The 17023-nt window shown below is 41.6% G+C and overlaps 2 protein-coding genes and 1 long non-coding RNA gene across 9 annotated transcripts; 2 read left to right on the top strand and 1 right to left on the bottom strand.

Annotated features, from left to right (window-relative positions):
• The first annotated feature begins 378 nt into the window (after nucleotides 1-378).
• On the top strand, nucleotides 379-4076 carry LOC306706507 (deoxyribonuclease-1-like). The gene is made up of 10 exons (XM_079173625.1): nucleotides 379-489; nucleotides 579-677; nucleotides 932-1020; nucleotides 1104-1190; nucleotides 1284-1396; nucleotides 1607-1719; nucleotides 2453-2610; nucleotides 2717-2813; nucleotides 2907-3021; nucleotides 3939-4076. Exons 2-10 carry the CDS (start codon nucleotides 597-599, stop codon nucleotides 4058-4060), a joined length of 975 nt encoding a protein of 324 aa, XP_079029751.1. The 5' UTR covers nucleotides 379-489; nucleotides 579-596; the 3' UTR covers nucleotides 4061-4076.
• LOC306706516 lies at nucleotides 1548-14697 on the bottom strand. 7 transcript variants are annotated; one of them, XR_013767377.1, is made up of 6 exons: nucleotides 14580-14697; nucleotides 10523-11549; nucleotides 9608-9727; nucleotides 9159-9421; nucleotides 3937-4048; nucleotides 1548-1689 (listed from the first exon to the last, which is right to left on the bottom strand). It is a non-coding gene; the product is annotated as an uncharacterized lncRNA (long non-coding RNA). The 7 variants fall into 7 exon arrangements; XR_013767378.1 differs by lacking the exon at nucleotides 14580-14697 and adding an exon at nucleotides 6324-6439 and having other exon boundaries at nucleotides 10523-14559; XR_013767381.1 differs by lacking the exon at nucleotides 14580-14697 and having other exon boundaries at nucleotides 10523-10603; nucleotides 10729-14559.
• On the top strand, nucleotides 4881-10467 carry abtb1 (ankyrin repeat and BTB (POZ) domain containing 1). The gene is made up of 12 exons (XM_079173603.1): nucleotides 4881-5021; nucleotides 5650-5712; nucleotides 5804-5859; nucleotides 6066-6210; nucleotides 6339-6498; nucleotides 6629-6674; nucleotides 6854-6970; nucleotides 7278-7390; nucleotides 7482-7580; nucleotides 7668-7835; nucleotides 8307-8507; nucleotides 9172-10467. Exons 1-12 carry the CDS (start codon nucleotides 4966-4968, stop codon nucleotides 9376-9378), a joined length of 1431 nt encoding a protein of 476 aa, XP_079029729.1. The 5' UTR covers nucleotides 4881-4965; the 3' UTR covers nucleotides 9379-10467.
• Nucleotides 14698-17023: the final 2326 nt, after the last annotated feature.

Genomic DNA, 17023 nt, shown 5'->3' with positions numbered 1-17023 from the left:
TATAACTGGTAGAACCCCCCCCACCCCCCCACCCCCACCCCACACACAGAAATGTGGCCACCCTTCATATAAGATATATTAGTTTTTGGAAGAGTCTTTTTATTTATCACAAATCCGGGAATGAACGTCTTAAGATTATAAAAAATATTGTACGTTTTGTTCCAGTTTTCAACCGTTTGCTTCCTGATAACAGTCAAAACCAGACTGAGTCATAATGTTGGCATTCTTGCTGCAGACATATTGTTGAATGTTATGTCATGTTGGTGGCAGCCGGTTGTAAATTTAAAAAAACTGGGCTGTCCTCTTTGTGCCAAACAATCTTTGCTGCTTTCTTTTCAAACTCTGTCTCTCTCTCTCGCTCCCTTTTCAGCCTGATTACCCAATCATCGCCTCCCTCTAAAAAAACAATGACAGAGAAAACAATCCTCTCATACAACCAGTTGTGGGTTTATTCTGGAGGTTTGTCAAGACTGACGCTGTGCCATCGAGGTAAGTAACACTGGGAGAGACCGTGTGTGAGTGTGTCTGCATGTTTAAAGTAATTTTACAAACGTATTTTTACACAATGTCTCTATTAGCTCTTCTCTTGTCGGATAATGAAGATCGCCTCGTTCAACGTACAGAGGTTTGGGCTGACCAAAGTCTCCGATCCAGATGTTCTGTCAGCTCTCGTTAAGGTAAAACGCATCAGCAAAGACATCACACAGCTGAAGATCAGTGATGACACGCGTTGAGTTTTTAGAAATGCGCAGTTCGTGCCACTGGTGTGACCTTTTGGGAAGCAGCCCAAGAAGGGACAATAAGCGATTGTGGGTGTTTGATATGAAGATAAGTTTCGGATCATACCAGTGTGATTAGCAAGTCTTTGATGAAGCTGCCACACGTTTGGATGAAAGAAAACAAAAAGCATTCCTTGTTTTGTGTTTTGTAGATTGTGTCTCGATACGACATCATAGTGATTCTGGAGGTGGTGGATGTGAGCGGAGCTTCTGTTCAAACGTTCTTGAAAGCACTGAACAAGTGAGTATAACTTTCCTCTTTTCATTTCTGAACGAGGCAAAGATTTTGTTTAGTATATGTTTTTTTTGATACTGTCCTACCAGAGTCAACACAAGCCATCACTACGCTCTGCAGCTCAGCACCCGCCTGGGGAGGAACAGATACAAGGAACAGTTTTTGTTTCTGTACAGGTGAGATCAAATCACGTCGCCAGAGTGTGTAACACGCCTGTAGCGTCACCACCCAACAGCTGCACTCAAATGTATACTTTGTCTCGCTGGAAGGGACGACGTCGTCGACCTGATCGACTGCTACCAATACGAAGACAACCAGGTGAACGACGTGGACGCTTTTGCGAGAGAGCCGTACATTCTCCACTTCAAACCACGCAACACGGGTCAGTCTGAACAACAGGGAGTTATAGATATCCGTGTGTGGCGACATTTAGTTTGACATGCAAATCAAAGAGGGAGCAGAGGGCAGGTTTATCAAGTTAAGTCAGTCTGCGTCGAGCCGTGTGCATCCACACGTGTGAGATATGTCGTGATGGGGCATGTTATCGTAGAGGTGAGCGTCTGTGGCTCACGGGGCTGTTTCCGTTTTGCAGTGCTGAAGAACATAGTGCTGATCCCGGTCCACGCCACGCCGTGGGACGCAGAGAGAGAGCTGGATGAGCTGTACGAGGTCTTCCTGGTGGTCAAAGACAAATGGAAAACCGATGTGAGTGGCATCATCAACAGGGTCACAATAAGATTCAAGGGTTTAAGGACCATTTATTCTCATTATGCAACACAGAGTCCGCTCTGTCCTGCAATCCAACCGTAAAGTGCAGCTTGATCTGGGACGCCACGATGGAGCCAGGTCTCTGTAGATGTGGGCTCAATAAATAGCTGGTAGAAGGCAAAAGATGTAACCTGCAGGATTATTACAAGTTCCCCACGAAAAATAAAGGCCACACTGAGGGCTTCCCCTCAGACACCCCCTCTTAGTTCACTTGCTTAGCTCAACTCCTGAATGCCTATAGTGTCATTTGTATGTTATTTGATCCCTTGACACTCAACAATTGAGCCAAGATAGCCTAATAATACTGTTATGATAACTTCAGACTACACCAAATACATAAAAAGTGTATTTCCTAAAGCGTTTATTATTTTCTGACTCTGGGAATACCACTGTATCTCTGAACCAAATCACACATTGTTTTTAAGTTATTCTATGTGATCTTCTTTTGATAACTAATGTAATATTGTTTCACTGAAAGAGCTTTAATTAGTTCAAGATTCATGACGAGACATTTTTCTATTTCATACACTTAAAAAAGAGGAATCTCACCAATTGCATGGCCTGTAAACTATCCTTGAATTATGTTGTAACGTGGATCTTCTGATGGGATTTCTTCGTATCCTCACTCAGGGATATTAGCTCTAAACTGGACGTATCTGAATTCCTCTAGAACATAATGATCCTGGGGGATTTCAAAGCCGATGGTGCGCATGTCACCCATAAGGAGATGAAGGGGATTCGTATTCGCAGCGACAAGAATTTCCACTGGCTGATTGGCGACGACGTGGACACCATGTCCAACACCTCCAACGACCACTCTTATGACCGGCATGTCTGCACTGATACAAATACATTCATGCAATTCCAGGAGGAGAGAAACTGTACATATGATCATTATAGATATGAAATAACGGAGTGAACTTATGTGCAACAGGATTGTTGTGTATGGAGAAGATATGCTGGCGGCCCTTGTGCCAAACTCAGCCAAGCCGTTCAACTTCCACAAGGAGTTCGCTATGACGGAAGACATGGTGAGTTTCTCCCTCTTTGTCGCAGTTGAATCTAATCTAATCTGACAACATGTTCTGCGCCTGTATCGCTCAGTGTTGCTCCTCCTCCTGCAGGCGCTGAGAGTCAGCGACCACTACCCCGTCGAGGTAGAGTTACGTAAAGCTCCTCCTTTCTGGGAGACGAAGAATTTCCAAAAATGTGACGTTTGTGATACCGGGCGAGCTTCAGGTAACAGAGCTGTCACAAGTTGAACAGACAGACAGGAGCTGACCTACTTTACTTCTTTTGGTATTTACAGAGCAGTGTGGCCTTTGTGAAAGACGAGCGCAACTAATGACAAAGAATGCTTGGAATTTGAGCTTCTTGTAAAACTATTTTACAGCTCAACTTAAAAGGTTTAACTTTTGAAAAGCGCTTTTTCTTTTAATGCACATGATTTAAACTTGGAACTATTTCTTATGTGTTTGATCAATGCAACGGCTTAACATTGTCTAAAAATCTCAGATCAAAACCTACCAGCAAGTATTGCTAAACGTTACATACGTCAGAAATGAGTCAAGAATCCGACCTTTTTGCATCTATTTAACCATTTAAAAAACATTAGGCCATAAAAATACGTTTTAAAAAAACAGCATGTAGCATTTGCAAGAACTAGAAAACTGAGGTAACAAACAAACTGCAGTTATAACATAGTTATAGCGAGATCTATTTCACCCTCTTTTCATTGTTGTAAAAATCAATTTTGACGCTCCAACATCTTCGTAACCGAGTTTGATTTTCCACGTGAATAAAACAGCTGCTACATCTAATCATAATGAATTGAAAACACAAGTAATCCTGCTGAAATGGGTTCAAATAGACGAGAAGGGCCAAAGAAGAAACAAGAGGATATTTGTTTGTAGATACTGAGTTATCTCTTATATGCCTTTTCAATTGTGAAAACATGCAGACAATGTGTGACAATGCACTGAGGCCATATTTACAGGAGAAAAGCATTCCACTCATCAGAAGATGAATTCATAGCCTACACATATTTGAAGAATTCTTTCCAGTGACAGTTATCACTCACTGTCCATGACACTAATTATATATGTGTGTGTGTGTGTGTGTGTGTGTGTGTGTGTGTGTGTGTTCTCTACTCACAGAAAGCCTGCAGGCCGATGTGATGGAACTGCAGAAGGAAAATCTCTTGCTGGAGCGAGAAAAACTTCAACTTCAGATCCGCATGTTAAAACAGCGGCTTGCCAAACTCCAACTGAAACGTTGACAAGAAGATCTCTAACAAGACTGGCTTTTGTGTAATTTAGACATTTATATTGCAAAAATGAATAAATAATTGGTATCATACACGAATGTTGCCCTTTGATTGTGATTTAGCCCTGACAAGTCTGGCCCCAGTGAGCTTTTTTTTTATTGACAAAATGTAAAATACAAATAATTCAGGTAAACATTAGCAGCACATACAGAACATATGTAGGTAATTAGTATAAAACACATACACACAAATACATATGTATATATATATATATATATATATTTCTTTAGTTGTTCAGTAGACTAACTAAGAGAGTTAAATTAGAATAGAAAAGGTAAAAACTCTTCAATATATCATATTCCAACATTTCCAAATGTTAAAGAGCGCCTTCATGTGGATTTTTAATATTAAAAGATAAAAACCGTTGAAGAACGAGTAGAAGGCAGAAACGACGTGTGCTGCGTTCAAGAAAGCCGCGTGAGCGCCGGTTTTCAGCGTTCTACGGCCGTTAGAACACGAGCTGCCACTCATACCTGCGGTTAGACATGACAACGAATATGACTTGTTATCAAATTAGTTGACCCTCGTGTGATGTTTAAAAAAAAAAAGAGAGATACAGCGGTACGTACGTTTTATTTGTTGAAGGTAAATAATAAACATCCGTTTCCCCGATATTCTCTACACCACATGAAGTAGACCAAATCTAGTCACGTGACTGCCCGAGCACTTCCACCACCCCTGAAGGAATCGAGCCGTTTTGTAAACAACCGTGCAAAAAAAAAATAAAAAAGGTGTACGACCGCGAGCCAACAACTTCCTCAGTGTCGACCGAGCTAACACCGAATCCTCGCGCTCAACCTGTCCGGTAGACAGGCCGCCTCAATGCATCGCAGAGGACCGAGAACGCAGCGGAGATCATGGATGTGTACGATCTGTTTAGTAGTTGCAGAAAGGGCGACGTGTTTAGAGTCAGGTAACCGACGGATCAGCTGACGTGTGTGTGTGTTATGATTGCTGTTGCACCAACGTTACTTCCTATCCTGTTTAAAAACAACAACAACAGTCTTGAGCTTATTTACGTAGCTTCCTTTGGAGGTAAAACGGTAGCATTTTCTGTTTTCAACAAGTCACAACTCAACTCAACCTTGCAGCTAAACTCAAAGCTAACTGCAATGTTTGTTTTGCAAAGAAGTGGGAGGTAAACAAGGGTTGCTAACATTAGCGTCGACGACCCAGCTGGTAACTTTAGCCAATGTTTACGTGCAAATCAGCTGCTCAGTTTACAAATGTTCATTTCATTTCAGCTTCATATCAGACGCATATTATCCATGTCAAATAACAAAATAATAATAATAAAGACAATCCGAGGACAACATAGGTGTCCTCGTTGCAGTTCAATCCACAGTGATTAAAAGACAGAAACATTCGTTCCAATGGTTCCAAAAACAAGAGGAATACCTTGTGTTTACCTTTGTGTTAAGGCCATTTGTGCACAGAGATCCTGAATGCATCATTAAATGCCACCTGAATCATCTGTACGCATATGAAATGTGCACGCCAGCGTCTGTGTAACCTCTCATTTCTTGTATTTCCTCTCCTAGATACCTTGTTGAACAAAGAGACGTGGACCTCAATGTAAGAGATAAATGGGACAGCTCCCCTTTGTAAGTACAACTTAGTCGAGCGGTCCACTTCTCTGGCTAACGCGGCTTCATCATCCTAACAACTTCAAATGTGAACGCTCTTCTTCCTCAGGTATTATGCTTGTCTCTGTGGTCATGAGGAGGTGGTCCAGTACCTGTTGGCTAATGGTAAGGTTGTTTAATGAATAATTAATGAATAATTAAGTAATGCAGACACAAGTAGATAGGCGCTCTCAGTAGAGTGCAGCTCTCTGCCAGGTGTCACACCCCACAGTTGACTATAAAAGCGGTAAAACTACCATTGTGTGTTACCATGTTGAGCATGAAATGGTCTGTATTATAATCATGTATTGTTTTCTCGTCTTTGCTTTCAGGTGCCAAGTGTGAAGCCAACACGTTTGATGGCGAGCGGTGCATGTACGGCTCTCTGAACGAGTCTGTGCGACGTCTGCTCAAAGACTACAAGTGCATCAGTGTGCGCGCCATGCAGCGGGACGACTTCAACTACTTTCTGCACATGTAAGCGTGGCCATTCGTGTAAATGATCCACTTCCTCCTCTACAGAGCTGGAGGCAGAACAGTTCGTTCTCCTTTTTTTTTTTTTTAGACGTTCACAGTAAAAACCCGTGTACCTGCATTTGCCCTAGGTTACTGGAGCAGGGTCCACACAGCGACGTGAAGTTCCTGGTTCACGGACAAATATTCACGGCCCACCGCTGCATTCTCAGCGCACGCTCAGAGTACTTCACTGATATGTTGGAGAGCAAATGGAAAGGGAAGACCTTGATCACCCTCAAGCACCCTTTGGTAGAGACAAATATACGTTGATTACGTCTGTTATCAGCTTTGTTATTAGGTGGTCGTGTCTATTATACGACCGTGCAGGCACATTGTGTCTGTCTACATCTGTTTGGATAAAAGCCGTTTTGATTTTCAGATCAACCCTTCAGCCTTTGGAGCCATTCTGCAATATTCCTATACAGGTGAGCGCCACATATCAAGGCTTCTACAGTTTTAAGACATTGCAGGAAAATTCAGTCTGAACTAGTTTTTAAATGTGTCAAAAACAAAGAGTTCTCATTCTGGAAACCCAATAAAATGAATTATTTTAATGTAAAATCAACTCTTTTCATTCATGTGTGTGTGTTTCTTAATGTTACAGGACGAATGGATATTGATATAAGCCTCGTGGAGGACTGCAGACGACTTGCCAAACAGTGCAAGATGGAAGGTCTGATGGAGGAGCTGGAGAATAAATGCAAACAGCTGTATGAATTTGGTAAGTGTAACATTATCAGCGGGAAAAATAGGATGCACCAGAGTGTTGAACCACAGGTGTGTAGTCATAGTTCGGGGCAGGATGTGACACGTTGTTGTTGTTGTTGTTGTTGTTTCTGTGTAGCGCAGATGAGCTGATAAATTGTCTAATAATGTGATATCAGATCGGTGCATAGACTAAAGTGCTCATTAATACCCGACTCAGCATTTTAGTCTGTATCCGAGGCATTTCCGTTATTGGTATTGGAACTACTTTTTTTCTCCACACGAGTGACGTGTGTCTCGTCTTTCCTTCTGTCCTCATCAAGTGTCCAACAAGCCGGGAATCTGTGTGAAGGTTCTCAGCCTGGATCCTCACAGCTGTCAACTTCAGGAGGAGATGGCCCAGTTAGCCGACTGTGCACTTCCCACTGAACTAAGAGTAAGGACGCGACGGCAGGAAAAAAAACACGATGGCTGCTGCTGTAACAGTTCGTTGAGCCTGTTTCTTCTTCCCCGTCGGTTCTCCCCAGGTTGGATTTGGTGAACTTCCCTTTAACAGAGTCGACCGCTTCCCTACTTATCCCGACATCTGCTTCAGAGTCGACGGTTTGAACTTCTTGTGTCATAAGGTGCAAACAACAAAGCTCACACAACATTGTACAGCCTCTCACCATTAAAAATGAATATGTCGATTTACTGTGTGTTTGTGTCTCCAGGCGTTTTTCTGCGGGCGGAGTGATTATTTTAAAGCCTTGCTGGAGGACCACTTCAGTGAGGGAGAACAGCTGCAGTCCCAGCCCAGCACCCCAGTCATTACTTTACACAACATCTCCCATGAAATATTCATCCACGTCATGTATTACATCTACACCGATGACACAGAGGTCAGTGCACAATTTCTGGCAACAAGTTTATTTTGTGTAAGAACATTTTTGAAGTCGTAAAAGAGACGATGAAACAGAAGCGCCACCTTTTATGGATCAGTTTGTGGCCGACGGACTGGTTTCCTACGGTTCGGAAACAAAGTGTTTGAGGTGAAGGAGTGTCTTAAATGTGCAGTTTTAAAGGTAGATTTATTTTAAATGATTATCCTAAATCAAGTTATTTCTCACCAAATGTTCATTTATACTAAATAGAGCACGAACGCATCATAATGTAACTGAATGGCGCCTCCCTATATTAGCTGTTAGCTGTTAGCTACGTTGCTAGCTCTCCTCCTACCGAACACAGATTTGTTGCAATCTCCCGATTGCATTTTTTTTTATTGAATATTGGCCAACAACGATCAGCAGTAAAACTTTATTTCACACTATGATTTATTTATTTATTTTTGTGTGTGTATTTTTTATTCCCAGCTAATAACAGAGATCGTGTTTGACGTGCTGTGCGTGGCCGACATGTATCTGCTGCCCGGGCTGAAGCGTCTTTGTGGGAAGACGCTCTCTAAGACTATCTGCGAGGACAACGTTCTGTACATGTGGAAGGTGGCGAAGCTTTTCCGCCTCTCCCGGCTGGAGGATAACTGCACAGAGTTCATGGCTAAGATCATTGAGCGGGTGGGTGTCTGTCTCTCTGTGTTGGCACTTTATTTTGGCTGGATAACAATAAGTGTGTGGGATATCGCAGCTGGTGGCTGAAGTGCACACAACACTTGATGTCTGGATGTTGAATTTGAATTTGGAGCCAGCTGAAGTTTAGCTTGGCTTAGCAGAAAGCCTGGGAGCAGCAGGGAAGAATGGTTCAGCATGTAGCACCCCATAAAACTACAATTTGTCTACAACTACAATAAATTAGTGAGGTGCTGGAGGTGGATTGTTTTTATTTCACCTTTTAGATAAAGCCAGGCTAGTTGTTTCCCCTTGTTTTTAGTCTTTATGCTAAGCTAGCCATGTCCCAGCTCTTGCTTCATATTTAGCAGAAAGACATGAGAGTGGTATCGATCTTCTCATCTAACGCTTGGCAAGAAAACGAATAAGCGTGTTTCCCAAAATGCCAAACATTTGCCAAATTGAAAAAATACTCAAAGTACACTTGTACATCTATCATCACTAGACGTCTGAGGCCATACAATAATACTTTTTGTTGGTGTGTCTGTGAGCTACAAGTGTGAGATTTAACACCTGCGAGCTGAGGTTGATGTTCTGGATGTACAGGTCAGCCATGCCCCCCCCACCCCACCCCTCAGGATAAATTCCCACCTGTCTTACCCGTCTGTCACAGCTGGTGGAGCAGGCCGAGTTTGCGGAGATCATCAAAGAGGACGCTGCGTCGGTGGAGGAGCGACAGGAGATGGACTCCGTCCCTCTGGTGGACGAAATCCGCTACCACATCACCGGCAACGTGCAGACCTACAGCGCGATAGAGGAGGCCAATCAGAAACTGGAGGCCTTGGAGGAGTTGCTCTGCAGCATCAATATTTTCTGCTGAGGGGCTCGACGGGTTGCGGGTTTGACGTTTTTAAGTTTTGATGCTTTGGGAGAGAGAGAGGAAACTTGTCTCTGTGGGTTTTTATTTTATTTACAGTATATTGTACAGAATATATATATTTTCAGAAGACTGTTGTGATGCATATTCAGAGAAAGCTCTGAAGGTGGAGTCTGCGATTCTGGAGAAATATTGTTGATGTTTGAACTCAACACCTGAACGAATCCTTTACTTTGAATTTAGCGTCCCTCTCACTTCCGCTGTGTTTCTCTTTATTCATCCAAGTCCTCCTCCCTGTCCCGTGCACGAGCATGAGCGCCCCCTGTTGCCGATTGTATGTATGAACACCGATCTTTGACAAAGAGAGTACTGGATTAGAATCGCTGACTGCACCTTTAAATTATTTTTTAAGTAAGACATTTGTATAGTAAGTTCTGCAAGGTGGTGTTTGTGGAAATTGTGTATGATGTATTTAAGCATGGGTTTGTTTTCGGCATTATTTTGTAGCTGCTAGAATTTAGACTAGCTGGTTATTTAGCTCTTTTAAACTGTACTTTGGCCCCAACAAAGTTCAGCACCAGCCCTCAATTTATACTCCATGAGATTTCATTTGAATGCTCTTAGAAAGCCAAACGAGTGCATGTCACACATGCACCGACACGCACTTGATAACTATGAGTAAAAAGACGGAACGGTGGAGTAGAGGTTCAGTTCCAGAAAATGTTTTTAACCTACATTTTTATGTTAAGTTACATAGAATATAGTTTTATTATGTATTTCATGTGCAGAAGCATGCAACTTTTATTATGGATTTGATTAGATGTGGCGGCTGAACTTCAACATGTTACGTTGCTCCTGTTTGACACTTTATGACTTATTGATACACGTATCCCCCTTTAACATTTTCCTCCCCTTTATTTAAACCTTAAATGGAAAAACTAATTTCCTGATTGCTTGTATGCGACAAACCTGTCTTGCCTATTGTGCGCACAAGAAAATAAAGCTGAAATGTTTGCATGTAAAATCCACTATCCCAAAAAAATGGAAAGATAACTGCTCTTGGTTTTGGCAATTAAACGTGGTATTTCAAGAGTTGTGTTTTATTCAGAGTATTTAATGAATTTTGCATTTCATTGGTTTTACTTACATAATTCATGATGTCCACCACTTTGGTCCTGACTGAAATATCAACAACTAGTAGAAAGAGTAGAAGAGCAGCGGCCATTAGCTAGCCAGAGGGACAAACAAACAGACACGCACACACACAGGGAGGCGAGTGTCAAATAAATGAATATGATAAAAAACTTGAGGGAGGTGATGAAGAGTTTGGTTGTAATGTTATCCAGCACTCACGTAGCCTCACACCCAGCATCTAAAGTGAGCCGGAAGACATGGTGGACTCTGTCGAGTCTTGTAGCTCCGCCCCCGCTGCTACAAAGAGCCAGAGAGCATCTATGACAGCATGTTAGCATCATGATGTTAGCATTTTAGCTCAAAGCACAGCCTGCTGTAGACTCCTGTTCTTGAAGCAATGATTTTATGAGGAATCCGACACGATGGCACAAGCGTGAAGAATAACTATATAGAAATAGCCAATCTTCCCGCTGATGGTCTTGTTTATTTATGTAGGTCATAGAGAGGCATCAGTGTTAATTGACTAGTTTCATGACCAGTTAAAAGGTCCTCACAGTAACTTTAAATGCAGATACAGTTGTGTGAATCAGAGGAACTCTTTCCTTCAATGTACATTTTAAGTCATCAAGGCGCCTGAAGATGGCGCCATTTCTCAGTTTATAATCGCCTCAGAAACAAAGCTCTTAACGCGTTGTGGGAAACAAATGAATCCATCACATAGGTCTCTCAACTCATGGGAATATTTCCTTGAATGGGCCTGTCGGACAGTTGTGCATTTTTCAAATCACACATTCATCACAAGTCCACAAAGGTGAGAAGAAGGGCAGTAAATAGCAGGGCGCTGTTATATGTTAGATTTAAATGTGTGTGTGTGTGTTGGTGTACTTGCCCTATGGTTTATATAATCGGCGTCCCTGTTGGCTCCATCACTCTCGTTTCAAAGAGTCTTGGGAGGTGAAGACAAAAGTGTACGTCACCTTAATGGAGCCCCGAGGTTCACAGCGGTGGGTATAAGCTCAAATCCCAACAGAGAGTATACGCTGTGAAGCAGAGCCGCTGTCAAAATACATTAAAAGTGCAGTTCAACTGAAACACTAAGGCCATCCATTAACAAAACCGTTGGCTTGCAGCCCAGCCTCTCGAAAGGCCTACATGTTTGAAAAGACAAGAATAAACAACACAATTAGTTATGACCCCAGCAAGCTTCCTTTGCAAATGTTTAATGGTTGTTGCCAAGCGACTCTGTGTGGTTCTTTTTTTGGTCTTGGGTGGGAAAGTCTATTTTATTGGGTTTCAGATGGACATCCCACTGCCAGGGCAAACAGATATTTATGCGGTGTACAGGAATGATCTTATATTTCTCGTCTCTTTATTGGTGTCCATGGAGACTGTGTTTACAAGTCAAGCCGGCGTCTCCTTAATAGCCGCTTGGTGCCTCAGTTTGTTCCCATTCAACGCCTCTACATCTCCACGCTGGCCTCAAGTCACGGCCTGAAAACTGTTCAGTCTAAAGCTTTTAATCTGAAATGTCAGTTTACACTGAACCGATGTGAGGGTCCCGGGACAGAGGACGTCGTATGTGTGAAGATTGTAAAGCCCTCTGAGGGTGAATTGTGATTTTGGAATGTACAAAATAAATTTAATTTAGTTGATTTGGATAGCCATGCATTTGTTTTAGAAATTCTGTGTACCCAGAGGATGAACCTGAGCAGCTCTGATGATCCCCTGACTTTCCTCTAGTGCTGGTACCAACTTACATTGTCCAGGGTCCACTTAATAAACCAACTTTAATAATCTTTATTAGATCAAATGAATAAACGTTCAATTATAAACTCACTAACTTAACTTATTAACTTGATTAACTTCACAATGATTGACACTCAAGGCCGTTATCTAAATCAGATACCGCGGCACCTTATTTACATTAAAAGTACCAAAGAAATCCTGTAGGGAATCCATTCATTCTCAAAATGTTCACGTTTGTCGCTAAATTTGGTACAAACGCTCATGGTCCCCAGAGGATGAATCCAAATGACTTTTGTGGTCCCCTGACTATTTTCCCTAAAGCACCACCTTGAGGTTCACATTTGCAGTTTTGAGGAAAATGTCTCAACTACTATCGGGTGGATTGTCGTCAAATCTTGTGCACACGATCATGTCCCCATGAGGATGATTTGTAATTACCTTCACGATTCTCCCGATGATCTTTTATGTGTCTAATACTTTGACTTAGGACGAAAAAACCACTGACATTCCTGTCATCCTCGTCTAAACTGAAATATTTGAGCATTTAGTGCAAAGCGCAGCTGTAGCATGGCTGTGAACTCTTGGTCTTGTTTTCCCCACATTGATTGCAAAACTCTTTTGTTAAATGTGAGCAGGACTAACATCTATAACTCGCAGGCAGTTTGTTTCTTGGCACAGTGGCAATCTAATTATGATTCAAATCATTATTTTGCAACATACTGGCATCAGTGCAGTTTGTTTGTTCTTCAAGGTGTGTCCTCTTTTGCAGAGGATACTTCACTAAAACTGGATTCTATTTTTTGTCTGTCAGAGTGTTGACTCATATTCAAGTCATGTGTCCTGTGCAAACTTGAAGGGTTCAGCTGAGGATAACATCTCACCGCTGCATGACTCATTGAGACTTCACTGTGTCCTCAGCAATCTGCAAGGGCAGAAATCTACCAGTCAAATGTTGTTTTCTGTTCATTCTTTTAACATCCTTACAATAAAGGTTATTATCAGTCTAGCTGTTTGTTTGGAACTTGCATGTGTGCCGTGATGAATACATGGTCTGTTATTTTGTTCTGCTGTTTGTTTTCCCTCGTTCTTTTGAGCACTTTAGTTTCCCTTTACATCCGAAGTCCCTAACTTATTTCTGTGCTTCACTTCTTTTAGGTTTTGCTGTGGCGTTATAAAGTTTGACTTTGTGACGTGTACGAACACACGGAGCTGCGTCTCATGCCATTTGTGGGATTGTCTTTCCTGGAATGAATATCTCAACCACGACGTTTTATTTTCTATATCTTGCTCACATGTCGGATTCATTACAGTTGGAACAGATGGAGAAGGCTATATATACATATATATAGATATATATATATATCTATATAATATATAGATATATAACAGTGAAGTATATATAGTATATATACTTCACTGTTTCTCAGAGGTAAATAACCTACATTTTTATCCATCTATTGTCAGTACTTGAGTAAATGTACTTAGTTACATTCCACCACTGCTTTGCAAATTATGATTTTACATACAAAAGCTACGATCAGTTTATAAAATATGATGCATTGCTGTTAAATAAAGTAGGTAAAAATGTCTCCAATTACACCAGCTGGAATTTAAAATGCTGCTTCAGGTGCATCAGTAATAGCACAACAATATAATCTACAATATACTCCATAGCAAGTACTTGTATTTCTATACTACATCATTTTTTTACTTAAGTAAGCTTTTGAAAACACGTAGTTTAACTTGACAGGCACAGTTATAAATGTATTCTGGTTCTCTGAGACATTTCAATGACAAAACAAACGTAAAGAGACCATAAATACAGTGTAATGGGGTATTTTCTTTTACATTTGAAGTAAGTAAAGAATTCTTCCACTATTGGAGGATTTACAGTTTCTTGTGTTCACTATGAATCAAGTTTAACTGCGACATCCGTCTGTGAGGCGCTGTGTTCTGGACAGAGCCGCGACCTTGTCCCTGAGTATTGATATGTCCTCCCAGACGACGGAAGACATAACTCACTGCTGCCGTCACTGCCAATATCCTAATTTGCTATTAGTTAGGGATTACCAGCAGAGAGAGAGAGAGAGAGAGAGAGAGAGAGAGAGAGAGAGAGAGAGAGAGAGAGAGAGAGAGAAGTAAGCCCATTAGCTGGAGACTAACCTGAAAAACTCTGTCTCTCTCTCTCCAACACCCTCACTCCATCTTATGTCCCACTTCTACATTGTCAAGCATAAAAAGAAACAATACAGTACGATACACACAGCACAGCATGTGGATGCATTATTTTTTGGCACCACAGAAAGCCTGATTTTGGGACTTACAGATTTAGGAGCTGGACGAGTGTCGTGTAGTCCCAGCCGGTCATTAGGTAAGAAATGGCACAGCAGAGACAACAAGCGCACTAAACTGAACGTGAGGTTCCCGCCCAGAAGATCTCTTTATAGGATCGTCTTGAAGCGACTTTCCCTCCACATTTCCACCGCAATGTTGCGCAAACACCAGGCCGATGATGCCTGTAAAGCTTTGAAAACACAGATTGCAGCTCAGGCTTGTCAACCAGGAATTCACATTATCTCAGTGCTGCGTGGCGGCTCTTCCCGGAAGTGTGTGACAGTCAGATGCTTACACTTAACATAGCCATGGTAATATGGGATTACACGCTCCCTCGAAGTATTAGCAGCCAGGACACAGACAAAGCAGGCGAGCGGGGGTCTTATTAGTCAGCTTTGTCAAAGACGGAGCTAAGACTCTTGAGAAAGTATACATGCATTAACAAGAACAATGCACCCCGTGCTGCAGCGGGGCATTTCATGTGTGGCTTTATTTTTCCACTGTAAGTCTGTGAGCCGTCGTCATGTGTCTATCTTGTTTTTGTTTGTTTGTTTGCGATGTAATGTTCCATTAAAGGTGAGTCACAAGGTTGCCAGTAGAGAACGCGGCCAGCTCTGCAGATAGAAACAAACAACGTTGGCATGTGAGGGAGGATTACACCGTTACCATGTGACCGATCTACCCTTAGACAGACCTCTGACAAAAGACGGGCTAAATCTATCCAGGACAACTACCTCCGGTCCCAAAGTCCTCAAATGTGAACAATCAGGCGGACATAGACGCAACCAAACCTGCTGCGAGGGTGGACAAAGCGGGACCACAAGGTTCCGTCTGCAAGAAAAAGAAAGAAAAGTTGATAATTTTGTTTGACTTTTAGTATAAACATTCTAATTATTAAAGGGAGGGTTGGTAATCTTCTTCTTTGACCAGGCTCTGACAAAAGAATAAAAATCAGTAATAAGCCCGTCCAACCATTTATTTCGGCATGGATGTAATAATTGGACGGGCTACAGCTTGATAGCTGAGTACTAACCATAGACTGTATATAAGAAGAGGACGTAGTCATCGTGACGTCACCCATTGGCGATTTAGCCGCCGCCATCTTGAATTACGACTGTCGCCATGTTGTTGTTTTTTGTAGCAAATGGTCTAATTGACTCTAAATGGACCATAATTTACTAAATGAACATCATGCTGTATTGAAGAAGACTTGAAACTAGAGATTGAGACCATAAACTCATGTTTACAATGTTTACTGAGGTAATAAATCAAGAGAGAAGTAGAGACCTTTTCTCATAGACTTCTATACAACCAGAGGAGTTTTTGCAACTGGAGTCGCCCCCTGATGGTCAGTAGAGAGAATGCACGTTTCAAGACACTTCCGCATTGGCTTTACTTTTCAGAACCGGAGGTTGCCGCCCAGTACTAACAACAGCTATGTTCGCTGTTTATGTTCACAATGATAGTTTTGGGGGAGTTTCTTTGGAGGGAGGACTGACGGGACGAGCTGTCAGTGTCTTTCTTACTAGTTTTAGCTCATTTTGGAGCTAGCGCTGCTAGCTACTTCAATTAGAAGAGTTAGCAACACTGGGCTGGGTTTTTCAGTTAGTCAATTTTTAAAATCTAGCGTACTCTTGCTAGTTTCTCACAATTACCAACCCTTTAGCCTTCAATTGTGGGTAGAATTATAATATCAGATATATTTGGGCACGGACAACAATTTAGCGACATGTTTTATATTTAGACATGAAAACATATGGTCACATGAAAGATTTTATTTTGTAAGATAATATAGTTCATAAAGCTTTACTAACGATGTGATTCAAAACAATGGGGACAAAACCCAGTTAAGAGTATGATAGCGTTAGCATCGGATAAAAATGTTCAGCAATTAGCAAGCTAACAATGTGAATTTCATACATGTTATAATTTGAAATGTGAAAAATTCATGGTAACTTTTAAAAATATCATTAATTCTTGCAAACAAACGGTAGCATGAACCTGCTATATGGTAGCAACAGGTTTAGAACAACTTTCAGCTTAATTGCCAGCATTTTATACAGTGTCATCCATATAACGTTTTCCATAAAATCATCAACTTTGAGGTTTCAAACCTTAAATTTAGCAACATCTCGTGATATCTTCAGCTGGGTCCAATTGAGCCGTGGTGCAGTGAGGTGACACGGGGCGGAACCTGATTGGTCATCCTGTGTTCATGCAGGGCTCTGATTGGTGCTTTGCAGGAAGGAAATGGAGACTTTGGAGATAAGATGTTTACCTTTTTGTTCAAAATGTAAGGCAACAATTGGAACCAAAGTCAAAATAATCCTATAGAAAATGTTTAAGAAAAACTTGTCAAAGAACAGTTTCATTTGAATATTATTAATAATTATTTTATTTATGAGCTCACAAACCTGGTCTCCAGACAGGATTA

The sequence above is a fragment of the Pholis gunnellus genome (genome assembly GCF_910591455.1).
Source record: "Pholis gunnellus genome assembly, chromosome: 2".
In the NCBI taxonomy this organism is placed as follows: Eukaryota; Metazoa; Chordata; class Actinopteri; order Perciformes; family Pholidae; genus Pholis; species Pholis gunnellus.
This window is presented reverse-complemented; position numbering and strand designations above follow the sequence as displayed.